The 12,551-nt window shown below is 50.5% G+C and overlaps 1 protein-coding gene and 1 non-coding gene across 2 annotated transcripts; both read right to left on the bottom strand.

The window, feature by feature from the left end:
- Positions 1 to 5,177: 5,177 nt before the first annotated feature.
- Positions 5,178 to 5,248, bottom strand: Trnag-gcc (transfer RNA glycine (anticodon GCC)). Its single transcript has one exon. It is a non-coding gene; the product is annotated as a tRNA-Gly (tRNA).
- A 5,238-nt stretch (positions 5,249 to 10,486) lies between these two features.
- On the bottom strand, positions 10,487 to 12,006 carry Exosc6 (exosome component 6). Its single transcript, XM_057753969.1, has one exon. It carries the CDS (start codon positions 11,694 to 11,696, stop codon positions 10,878 to 10,880), a length of 819 nt encoding a protein of 272 aa, XP_057609952.1. The 5' UTR covers positions 11,697 to 12,006; the 3' UTR covers positions 10,487 to 10,877.
- Positions 12,007 to 12,551: the final 545 nt, after the last annotated feature.

Genomic DNA, 12,551 nt, shown 5'->3' with positions numbered 1-12,551 from the left:
TTTTGCTATCATCCCATGCCAATGGATCAAAGGAGTCCCAATTCAGAGGAGCCCCACTTCAGACCCTTGTTTGCTTACTCTACCATCAATGGGAATTTAAACACTGCTGTGGGGGACCCAGTCACCTCTTGGACACTGCCTTCCAGGTCACAGGAGAACCTGTAGCAGAACTGAGACCACACACACCCTCCAGATCCCATCTGTCCAGACGATGAGGGGAAATCCAGGGCCCTCAGCACCTTCCTCCCAGGCTTGTCCCAATTCTTCACTGTCGTTCCTTAGTCCATTGAGCTCAGTCGGCCCCACAGATCCCAAGGGAGCTATCTTTTCACTACTTCTGTCAGCAGTACCTGGAGGCAGCATCACCAAAACAGGCACTGTAGGACCTTTCTCTGTATAGAACTTGGTTCTCTGCTTCCTTTACCCTGGCATATCCACCAGGAGCAGGCTGCAGAACTCAGAGCTCCTTTGTATTTTCTTCTTTAATTGGCAATGCTAAAACATCTCATAACATCTTTTAAACAGATGTGTGTTGGGGGGTGGTAGAAAGATGGCTTAGTGGGCCAGAGAGATTCCTGCATTGCAGGAATCCCTGCAAGCATCTTGGCAGGCAGGAAAACAAACCACAAAGAGATGAGAACGAGCCAGGTGGTGGTAGCGCGCACCTTTAATCTCAGAGCTAAGGAAGCAGAGGCGGGTTGATCTCTGAGTTTGAGGCCAGCCTGGTCTACAGAACCAGTTCCAGGACAGCCAGGGCTATACAGAGAAACCCTGTCTTGAAAAACCAGAAGGCAAAAAGGTGAGAATGAGAGAACTCAGTTCAGCCCAACTTAGTCACTGGTCAGACTGGATCAGATTTCTAGAGAGTCTGATGCCAGGAGGTTTATGGTCCGCACATTTAAACACAATAGAATTTGGAAAAAAGTTTCCAGGCAATAACCATTCCAATTCCAGGTGCACAACAAAGCTAATAATACGCATGACTGCATAGAAATACCTTTACAAAGTAAAGGCCTAGGACCGCACTTCTCAAACTCCCTTCCTAATGCTGTGACCCTTTAATACAGTTCCTCATGTTGTGGCGAACCCCCCCACTATAAAATTATTCCATTGCTCCTTCATAACTGTAATTTTGTTACTGTTATGAATCATAGTGTAAATATCTGATATTCAACCCCTGTAAAAAAGGTTCCCCTTTTTAACAACCCCACACTTAAATGGGTCAAGACCCACAGATTGAGAACCATTGGCCCAGGATCTGCTTTGGTCTCTGACCAAGATAGTATAAAGGTTATCAGGCTCTGTACGGGTAACATCTCTCTAATTATGAGATAAAGATCAAGGTCTAGGGAGGAAGAGTCTGGGATAATCATTCTCAGGGATTTGGGCGAGGTCTGGCTCTGTAGATAGCAAAACGTCACCAGATTGTTAACGATTTCCACTCCCAGCTTTCTGAGTGGAATGCAAGTATTTCACTTCCTCCATTGAGGAGATGCCTCTGTGTGTTTAAGTTTGGACCTCAGCATACAAACAAACAAAAAAAAAAAAAGAGAGAGAGAGAGAGAGAAATAAAAAATAAAATTAAAAAAAAAACCCACCAGATGTGGCCAGGCCCTGCTTATAGCCCCAACACTTGGATTTGGGGATAGAAAAGTTGGTGGAACTTACTGGCTGCCAGTCTAGTTCCAGGTTCAGCAGGAAACACTGTATTTTGTTTTTTGGTTTTTTGAGACAGGGTTTCTCTGTGTAGCCTTGGCTGTCCTGGAACTCACTTTTTAGACAAGGCTGGCCTTGAACTCAGAGACCCACATGCCTCTGCTTCCCAAGTGCTGGGATTAAAGGCGTGTAGTATCATGGTGGAGAAACACTGTCTTAAAGGCATAGGCAGAGAGATATAGAGTAGGACTCCAGACATCCTCTTTTGACTTCTGGGTACATTCTCCCTGTCTCTGTCTCTATTTCTCTCTCTCTCTCTCTATTTCTCTCTCTCTCTCTATTTCTCTCTCTCTCTCTCTCTCTCTCTCTCTCTCACACACACACACACACACACACACACACAATGTGAGTCAAGAGGTTATTTTGAATTCAAAGCATTTTTCTTGGTATGGTGGTCAGTGCCTGTGGCTTTATGGTGACTGGCTAAGGCAAGAGGATCATGAATTAGAGGCTAGCCTGGTCTATTAGGTAGGGCAGGAGGTGAGGGGCCCAGAAGTTAAAGTGTCCACAATCAGCATTCCCTACTATTGCACTATGGGGCTTGATTACATATAGGCTGAAGGAGCCCCGACTCTTAGGTGATTGGAAAACTCAGTAATGCTCATGAAGCATTATTAAAGTAAGTTAAACTTTAATAATGTAGTCCAGGCTGACCTTAAACTTTCCATTCCCCTTTCCTGCCTTCAGAATGTGCAGGCATATGCCTCCTTTAAGTTTAAAAAAAAAAAAAGGCTGTCTGAAATCTGGGAGGTTATTTGTACGACGGCAAAAATCTTTTGAACTTAGGATTTAAAGGAAAAAAAAATGTTTCTTTTTCAGGCCAGCAGGATGACTCGGGGGTAAATGTTCTTGCTGGCCATCTTGACGAGCTGAATTTCATTGTGACTCTGGCTGTGTGACTCGCCCCCAATAATAACACATACGTCTCTAAAAGTTCCTTTTGCTTCTGGCTCCCAGCAACCCTGGCTTTGCGGCTTAGCACTGAAGCAGGTGTTGGCCACGGGTGTGGGCGCACCAGGCTAGTGCAAGGGTGCCCAGCACAGGCACTTTCTATCCTGGGTTGAAGTGTTCTTAACCAGACCCAGCATTGGGTGCCTCCTCAGAGAACACAAGGACCACGGACATTCTTCCTCCTGTCTTTTGATGGTAACACCCTAAAATCCAGGCCTGGGCAATGAGATTGATATGACTGTGGGTTTGGGTTTGAAGGAAACAGTGCAAGCTTTCCGGGCCTAGCATATTTTTATTTTGAAAGATGCAAAAGGAACCCTTTGTCTCTTTGCCTTAGGTGACTTCCAGGACGACTCTGGCGCTTGAGCACAGCCTTATGTAGGACTATGCTGGCTGTTGGGGTTTGTGCGAGGCCGGGCTGCCCTCTGCTGTGCGCATGACCCCGCCTCCTCCAGTCCTTTTCTCACCCCCTGCACCTTCGCTCCACTCTTTTCTCGTCCCCGATTGAACATGGCTGGAGAGCCCAGGTCTGGCTTTGCCCATCCAGGCCTGAAGAGGCCACAGGACACGACCATCTTCCGGTGAGTCCACCGTGTCAGCAGGGGGGCTGGTTGTCCATTTGTTTGAGTTCCCCCGAGATGGACAAGGTAATCTAAAAGGTTCCCTAAGTGTGCTGCCCACCCAGCTCCGGCTGCTCTACTCTGTGACTTATTCTTGAGCCTCGGGTTTTGTCTGTTACTGAGGGACCCGATTCACTGCATTCTTCCCTGTCAAGTCTACATAACCTGAATCCTCCAGCCTGGAGTCAGGCAGTCCTCCAAGGAGAACCTCTCCTGTGGGGAATCAGAAACTTTTCCCCTAAATAGAGACGTCTGGGAACATCTGTCGTCTGAACGACAACTTGTCCTTACCTTGGTATGCCTGACGTAACTTTTAGGAAAACTTACTTTTTGTTGTTGCTTTAGAATTAAAAACTTATATTTGTTGATTTGCATGTGTGTGTTCGTGTGTGTGTGTGTGTGTGTGTGTGTTTGCGCGCGCATGTGTGCCTGTGTCCATGCACACGTTTCATGGCTCCGGTGTGGAAGTCAGTGTGTGTGTGTGTGTGTGTGTGTTTGCGCACGCATGTGCGCCTGTGTCCATGCACACGTTTCATGGCTCCGGTGTGTAAGTCAGAGGACAAGTTCAATTTGCAGGAGTTTGTTCCTTTCGTCTGTTAAATGGGCGCTGGGGAATGAAACTCAGCTGTCAGTGCTGGTGACACGCACCTTCCCCACTGGGTCACTCACCCATCCAGTTGTTTCATTTGGTATGCGTTTATCTGTATTTTTATTTATTTTGTTTATTTGAGATAGGGTTTCTTTGTGTAGTTCTGGCTGTCCTGACCTCAGACAGACCTCAAACTAAGAGATCCACCCAGTTCTGCTTCCTGAGTGTTGGGATTAAAGGAGCGTGCTATCACCATGAGTTATTTTATTTAAGACACTATTTTTATTCCTTGGTTTCATACCTTTATACAATGCATACTGACTACATCCATTCACCACTAACTGCCTTCAGCTTCCCCTAGTGCCCATCCCACCTCTCCCTTCCTCTTACTTATTTAATTTTTAGACAGGATCTCCCTTTTCAGCCGGGGCTGGCCTCAAGCTCACAGAGCTCCTCCTGCCTCTGTCTCTCAAGTGCTGGGATTAAAGATCTGGGTACACCCTTCCTGGAGGTAATGAGTAGAGCAAGAATTACCTCCATAATCCAAAAATCCATTTACTATATAATCATTGGATAGAGGACATATGAGATATTAAAATAATAAGAACAGGCTGGGCATAGTGGTTCTAGCCTTTAATCCCAGCACTTGGGAGGTAAAGACAGGTGGTTCTTTGAGTTTGAGGCCAGCCAGAGCTACATAAAAAGACTCGGTCTGGAACAAAACAAAACAAAACAAAATAAATAAAAAATAAGAAGAACAGATGGTGAGATGGTTCAGTGGATATAGGTGCTTGCCACCAAGACTGACAACTTGAGTTTGATTCCTGGGACTAAGGACACTAGGCTTCTTTGTTAGAAGGCTCAGAAGCCATCAATTATACTTGTTTATTTTTATTTTTTATTTTTTTAACCTGGCCATTTTGAGGATACTGGGGTCCTGTACAGTTGGTCAGTTCTTAACACTTTCGTCATTAAATTTCATTGTTTTTCACTCCGACTTCTGGCCTACAGAAGCTTGGATCCAATTCTGTTAGCCTGTCAACAGGGACTCAGGCTCTGTTCAGCAGAAGGGCTTCTGGGTATTCAAGATGGTGTGGGGAAAGGAGTGTTTGTTCCTGCTCCAATGCTCACAAGCAGAGCCCAGGATTGTTTTTTGCCTATAGAGCCTCCTCTCTCTCCCTCTCCCTCCCCCCGAAAGGAAAAAAAAAAGAGGCTAGGCCGGGGTCGCAGCACTAAATCCTGCAAGTCCCATGTTTGGATGAGGTAGTCTCTCTCACTCTTCAAAAGAGAAAAGTTACTTGTGCATTGGCCGGGAATCGAACCCGGGCCTCCCGCGTGGCAGGCGAGAATTCTACCACTGAACCACCAATGCCTTGTTGTAGGAGGATGTCCTGCTGGTTGTGATGTTTAGGTGCTGACACGTTTAGCCGATGGACCTTCGATGTTTTGGAAATTCATTATATGGAGCCCTGGATACAACCGACGCTCCTCTAATCAGACGCACATCGCTAAGGTCTGCACGTCTTTTCCTACGCCAGCTCGCTCTTTCTCCTGCCGGCCGTCTTTTCCTACGCCAGCCCGCTCTTTCTTTCTTCTGCCGGCCGGAATTCGAAGCAGCCCTGCACGTCCTCTACCGCCCACCCAGACCTCCAGAAGCCAGGAAGCAGAGGTGGCCGGAAATCTCATCACAGTTCTGGGGACCCCGCAGGCTGAAAGGACAGACCCGCAACTGTCCTTGGTATGAGGCTCGGAGTCTGCCTTTGAGCGGGGCACGAAGGCGACATCATCCGGAGGGCTAAGTGTCGTAACTTTAGAACCCTTCCAGCTGAGCACGCTCACCAGCCTCATCCCGGCAGGACCCAGTGCTTTCGGTGTTCGCACCAGCCCTTCACGTACCGGAACTCACTTGTCTGCACAGATCCTTTATCTCTCCGTGTGAAGAGGGGGTGAGACTGCCCCTATGAGCCTTGTATCTTTTGGAGCTCGACCTTTTCCAAGGCCTGCAGCCAAGGTCAGGTGGCTTGGCAGTAGCCTTAACCTTTCCTGCTGGTCCCCAGTATGCTGACATACTCACATGCCAGGACTAAAATCTCCAGACCCACACTGAGATCTTGGGCTCTGGCTTAACTTTTCCCTTTCATCCTTTGCCGGACTAAGATCCCAAAGATCAGCCGTCCCTGGCTCAAGCAGAAGAGCCTTTGGAGGGCCAGGCTCTAGCTGGACAGCCAAGTGCAGGCGATTGTCCCCCTACTGCCCCCTGCGGAGGGGGGCGGGGATAGCAGAGTCCAGTTAGAAGCTGGTTTGTTGTGGTCTCTCCCAAAATGACTTTGGGCAAAACCCTAAGGTGTCTTCTGGTGAAGAATCCTAACTTTCAAAGGAAGAACTGCAAGTGGGGGGCAGGATGGTTAGGAGTTCAAGGTCAGCCTCAGCTACAAACAAGGCTGTGTAAGACTGATGGAAGGGGGGGAAGGAAGAAGGGAGGGGGGAGGGAGGGAGGGAGGGAGGGAGGGAGGAAAGGAAGAAGGGAGGGAGGGAGGGAGGGAAGGAGGGAAGGCATTCTTGCTCTCCCAAGTTGATCTGAGGATCAGGCAGACTCTGGTTTCCCCTCCTCATTTGTAACCACAGCAGAGGTGACTATGGATGGAGTGAGAGAAGTCACACTCAACTAGTTAGTGGGTGGGTGGGTCTTGTCAGCGGTGTCCTGGGAAAGGGTGGTGGTGGAACAGGTTGACTTCACTGCTCCCTCCTCTCCTGTCTCTTCAGGGTGGATAAAAGCAAGGAGACCCCTCTACTCATCAACCAGGTGCCTGCCAAGAGCCTCAGGACCCACCTAAGTCCGAGGGTCAAGAACACCTACAGCCCTTACAAAGCTTGTAGGGATAGCCGTCTGCCCCTGGGGCAGAGAAAGTGTGAGTGAGGGGCCCAGGCCTCATGGTTCGTGCTAGGGAGGAGTGGAGTGGCCTGGACTGTAGTGAGGGAAGGCTGGCTTGCCCTGGCCATCTGTATTTGCTCTCTGTTCATGTGGACATCAGCCCTGCCCCCTCTCTTGGCAGCCCAGACTGAGGAGCTGGATTCCATCAGGAGGGAGCTGAGCAAGATCAAAGCCCAGGTGGACAGCCTGTTGAAGAGTCTTGAGTCCATGGAGGAGCAGAGGGCTCAGCATACAGGTCAGGTACTCAAGAAGGTGCCCAGGCCACACTCTCAGCGGGTCCCAGTTTTTCCTGTTCACTGGGGGTTCTATCTCTGGCTTTCTCTCACTGTTGTTGTGGTCGTTTTTGCTCTTTTATTCTTCTGGCTTTTTGAGGGGCCCACCACCCAGCTCCCAAATAAATCACACATGGAGGCTTATTCTTAGTTATGAACGCCCAGCCTAAGCTTGGGTTCTTGCCAGTTTTTCTTAAATTACCCCAACTACCTTTATGCCTCTGGGCTTTTATCTTTCTTACTTCTGTATATCTTCTCATTCCTTGGCTAGTTGGGTAGCTATCTTCCTCTGGTTCTCTTGCTCCTTTGTTTCTCTCTTCATACTCTTCTGCCTGCCAGCCCCGCCTATCCTTGCTCCTGCCTTGCTCCTGGTCATTCAGCTTTTTATTAGGACCATCAGGTGTTTTAGACAGGCAAAGAATCACAGCTTCACAGAGTTAAACAAATGCAGCACAAACAAAAGTAACACACCTTAAAATCATATTGCCCAACACACGATAGGCCTCCTTTGCCAGTATTGACTCTGGCTGTTCCACGCCAGAGGGACCTCTGTGACATCTATGTTGTCTGGAGTCAGCTGGGACTTCCAATCTGACAGTTTTCAGAAGAGGACCAAAAGGGAGTGGGAACAGGTGTCCTGGAAGCAGGGCTCCTCATGCACAAACGCCGAGCCCAGCAGGTGACCAGGGGTTACAGGACTACCAAGATGCTGCTCAGGGGAAAGCTCAGACAGGGGGCAACAATGAGTGGTCTGCTCTCCTTCACCCTACTTGTGTTTGGGTTCTGTGGCCACTCTGTGAGCAAAGGCAGGGCACTCTGGTTTGTGTAGGAACCGATAGTCGTAGGGTCCAGACAGGCTTACGACCTCTACCCAAGAGCAATGCCTAGGACAGCCACCTTCTGTCTGCCAACACCCCTTGCTCTTTGACTTGGGGGTTGATTAGCCCAGCTACATCAGTGGCTACGGCCAGGACTTGGACACTTAAGTTAGTCAGTCCTAGGCTGAAATATCATCTTCTGGAAAGGAAGCTGAGCTTTGTAGATTCTAAAGATGTTTCCTATCTCAAGCCCCTCTTGTTACAATTTGAATTTCTGCCACTTTTCTGGCTTCATGCCATTGGTTGCCTCTGGCTCTTGGGGTTGCACTGTACCATGCTGCCCAGGGAGGCCTTGGCATGTTAATGTTCCTAGGTTTGAGACAATCCAAATCTGAACTGGTAACGGCACTTTGTGTAGCAGTAAAGGGCCTAAGTTTTCTCTGCCCTCCCCTATCTTCCTCCATCATTCATGCCCCACACTACTTCCCAAGTCTGTTCAGCAAGATCAGGGTTGGTAGTGGTGAATTCCCTCATGACCCCCCCTCCCCCGGCCTAACCGAGGCTGGATGGGCTCAGAAGAGTGCTTGCTGCTGCCTAGGGCCTAAGTCACAACTGCCCCGGAAAAAGAATGGGCTACAGGAGAATGTTTGCTCTGCCTGCTGGTTCTGGGTTTCCAGGCTTCAGTGGAAGTGGGTATGCTTAGCATGGACAATCTCCAGCACCTCTTCCATCCCCACAAAGAATCTAGGCTAAGGTCCCAGGACATAGGGGTAGGAGGGAAGTTGGGGGTACTAGATTTTAGCTAGTCTTTCCTAAACTCTACCTCCCACACTCTAAGCCAGCCCCTCCTATTAATTCCACAGGTGAAGACTCAAGCATCGGACCAGGATAGCCAGGAGGTGCGGACCCTTCCAGGCTCCACTGTTACTTCTTGGGTGGCTTGTTTCCTTGCCTTGTTTTTGGAACGTCCCTGGTCACACCCATGCAACCTGAAGTAACCTTTCCGGAGCTAGGGCAATGCAAGTAGAAGCATAGTTCAGCCAATCCACCCAGGAAACCTCCTGGTAGTTTTGGGCTTAACTTTGAGGTCTTTTCCATGTGTCCAGGGTGGGCGGGGTCCTCACAACTAGCAGTATCTCACCATCCTCACTGAATTATGGCCTTGCAGGAAGCACCTGACAGGGCCCTGAGCCCCCACTGAATGCAGACTGCCTCTGGTTTCCTCCTTCCCCATGCACCACTAAACCTGGTGGTGTGGCACACTTTTCTGCAGCCACAGTAGTGAAACACACTTATGTCCCTATAATGACACTGAGCTGTGAGATTGTGTGTACCCCTCTAACCAGCCCCTTTTGGTTAAACCCACCACCATGTACCCTACAAAGCCATCCTTTAAAATAGGTAGATAACTTTTGTTTGTTTTTCAAGACAGGGTTTCTCTCTATCTTTGGAGCCTGTCCTGGAACTAGCTCTTGTAGACCAGGCTGGTCTCGAACTCACAGAGATCCGCCTGCCTCTGCCTCCCGAGTGCTGGGATTAAAGGCGTGTGCCACCCCACCTCCCGGCTTGGTAGATAACTCTTATGTCTTGTTTTTATATTGATTTTCACTAGTATAACACTAACTTCAGATCTACTCTAGAGTCATATCAAAAAGGAAAAAAATAAAAGTATTTCTTCCTCCTGGTCAAAGGTTCTTCCGTGGTCCACATAAGCAGCTGAGCAGACCCCTAGGATACCTAAACTTAATAGCAGTCCCAAACAGCTTCCAAGTAAAGATCAGGAACCCTGAACTCCTAGCCAGTGAGGCCAGCTCTGCCTTAAGGACTAGCCAAGCTGTAGTGGTGCCAGTATTTAGGAGCTCTTCCCCTTGGGAGGTCATTGCTACCCTGAGCCAGCACTGGACAGGAGATACCAGGTAATGAAGCCAGCCCAGGACTCCACTTCTGGTTTTTTGTTTCCAACAAAAAACGGTTTTTCGGGCCGGGCAGTGGTGGCGCACGCCTTTAATCCCAGCACTTGGGAGGCAGAGGCAGGCGGATCTCTGTGAGTTCGAGACCAGCCTGGTCTACAAGAGCTAGTTCCAGGACAGGCTCCAAAACCCACAGAGAAACCCTGTCTCGAAAAACCAAACCAAACCAAACCAAAACAAAAAAACGGTTTTTCTCTGGCTGCCCTAGAACTCAAGAGATCCACCTGCCTCAGCCTCCCCAGTGCTGGGTTTAAAGGTCTGTGCCATCACTCCGGGCAGGGCCCTACTTCTGCAAAGCTATGGGAGCCTCCGGTTCTGCTCTTCTACTGGCCAAAGAAGGGGGGACCAGGGCTTCCTTCCAGAGCATAGTCCTTCCCAGCTCCCCAACTCCTAGACATGCATCTGTGCTTTGGCAAACCAAAGGAGAGGGAGGATAGATGTGCACCCAGCCTTCCGAGGACATTTAACTCTCCTGTCCTTTCGTCAAGATAGGGTTTCTGTGTAGCCCCGGCTGCCCCGGCATCTCCTCGCTGCAGATACTGCTCCTGGGGCAGGCGGTTTCTCCACTAAAGGACACTACTACTCCTAGTACCAAGAAAAACAATCACAAGATGTATCTTCAGATATTAAAAAGGTTTTTATGTTTAGTTCGGATAGTGAGAAGTCCCCTTGTTCATTCTCTCAAAAGATGTTTATCATAGACTGGAGCCAATGGCTGATCTGTACAGGGTCCATCCCTTGGAGGACCACACACCCAGTCTCATTTACCAGGTAATCCAGTTTAGGTCGTTTCCAACTTGGGAGTAAGGCTTTCATGTTTTTGTTTTTTTCCAACTGGATAGTGGCCGCAAAGGCCCTTTAAACCGTTCCAACGCAGCTGTCCAGTGCTTCAGTTATGTGCGCGCTACCTCCGCTCTCATTTCTCTGCTCAGCCAAGCCAGGCGACCAAGAGCGCCGGAAGAGAAGGGCGACAGTAGTTGTCCGCATTCTTGTTGTTCAGGTTTTCCAATCAGGACGGGGCGGCGGCGCTCCTCCGGCGGGCAGCCCGCACCAAGCACTGCTGCAGCACTGGATAGAGGCGCTGGCAGCCTTCTAGGCCCAGGCGCACCGCATCCGTCCAACTCTCAGTCTGGCCGCCTTCCCCGCTGCCCAGCAACCCGGCCACCTGGTTGAGCACCGGCATGAGCGCCACCGTGAGGCCGGCGGCAGAGTGCTCCTCCTCGAGGCGCGTGGGGTCCAGCAGCCAGGTGGGCGAGGGTCCCGGCGTGAGGCTCAGGCCGCAGCCCACCACCAGATCGTACATCTCCACTCCCGCGTCTGCCAGGGCGAGCGCGGCGGCCGTGAGCGCCGCGGCCAGGGCAGAGCCGCCGTCCTCCAGCAGAAGCGCGGACACCTCGAGCTGGGCGCGAGGGTAGCGCCCCAGGCGCACCGCGGGCTCCAGAGCCTCCTGCAGCGCCAGGCCCAGCTCGCGCTCCTCGCCGCCGCCCTGGGGCGCGCGACGCCGGCGACCGGAGAAGGGCGCGCGGCGGAAGTCACAGAGCAGGCGGCCACGGAGGGCGGCCGGGGCCTCGCCGCCCGCTCCCGCAGGGCCACCGCCGCGCTCGCCGCCCTCGGCCTGGCGCGGGCCCGACACGGCGCACAGCACCTTGGTGCCTCCCGCCTCCAGGTAGGCCGAGCCCTTGGCCTGGCTCAGCAGCCCGGCGCGCGCGTACACCGGTCGTAGCCGCGTCGGGTCGCGGGCAGCGGGCGTCTCTTCTTCGTCGGCCGCGTACAGCTGTGGCGGCTGGGACTCCTCCGGACCGCGGATGCGGCGGTGGTCTCCCGGCATGGCGACTACCTGCGCACGAGCCACTTCCGCCGGCCGGGCCACCTTGCGCACCGGTTCTTCCGCCTACTTAAACATGCGCGCCGGCGCGAAGCCTATCGGGAGCGCTCCTGTGTCCGCACTGCCTCCTAGCGGCCTGGAGGAAGCATAGCTGGACTTGACCCGCGCTGGGACCTGGACTGGGCTTTTATGGATCTAACCTGTTAAGGCTATTCCTTGAATTTTGCTTTCAGAATGCTTTACATAAATTTGCCCAAGTTAGGGACTTTTTGTTCACTCCTGTACTCAGTCCCCCGGCTGTCTTCAACACTTGTTTAATAAATCGATGAAAAGAACTCTCCCTACACTGTATATATAGATACATGTATAAAATACATAAGGACAGGCTCCAAAACCACAGAGAAACCCTGTCTCGAAAAACCCCCCCAAAAAAAACCCATAAATGTACTAATGCATATAGAGATATATAGATGTCTAGATAGATACATGTATGAATATATATACACACATATGTATATTATATATACATATATAATATTTCTAACACCGAGGAACTGCATAAGCAGGCAGTATCTACTACTGCTTCTAGACACTGATATTTATAGACTCAAATTGCATTTTAGGGCCAGGCCAGGGCCTTGAACCTAATTAGGTAAGAAGAAGGGATAGGACAGTTATTGAGAGACCCCTCCATGCTTATATTACCTGTATTAGTTGTCTGACCTCATATCAGCATCTTCAAAGGGAAGCAGAGAAGGGACATACATGGCCCAAGGCAGAGATTATCCCAAGAGACTGAGAAAGGTGCTTCTCCACTTAAGTAATTCAGTGGAAATTTTCCCCTCAATTTCAGCCCAT

This window comes from Chionomys nivalis, chromosome 21 (genome assembly GCF_950005125.1).
Source record: "Chionomys nivalis chromosome 21, mChiNiv1.1, whole genome shotgun sequence".
In the NCBI taxonomy this organism is placed as follows: Eukaryota; Metazoa; Chordata; class Mammalia; order Rodentia; family Cricetidae; genus Chionomys; species Chionomys nivalis.
The sequence above is the reverse complement of the archived record's forward strand: the minus strand, read 5'-3'. Positions and strand labels throughout refer to the sequence as shown.

Excerpts from the sequence above, each read along its gene's own strand:
- Exosc6 (XM_057753969.1), bottom strand. The coding sequence starts at position 11,696 with ATGCCGGGAGACCACCGCCGCATCCGCGGTCCGGAGGAGTCCCAGCCG.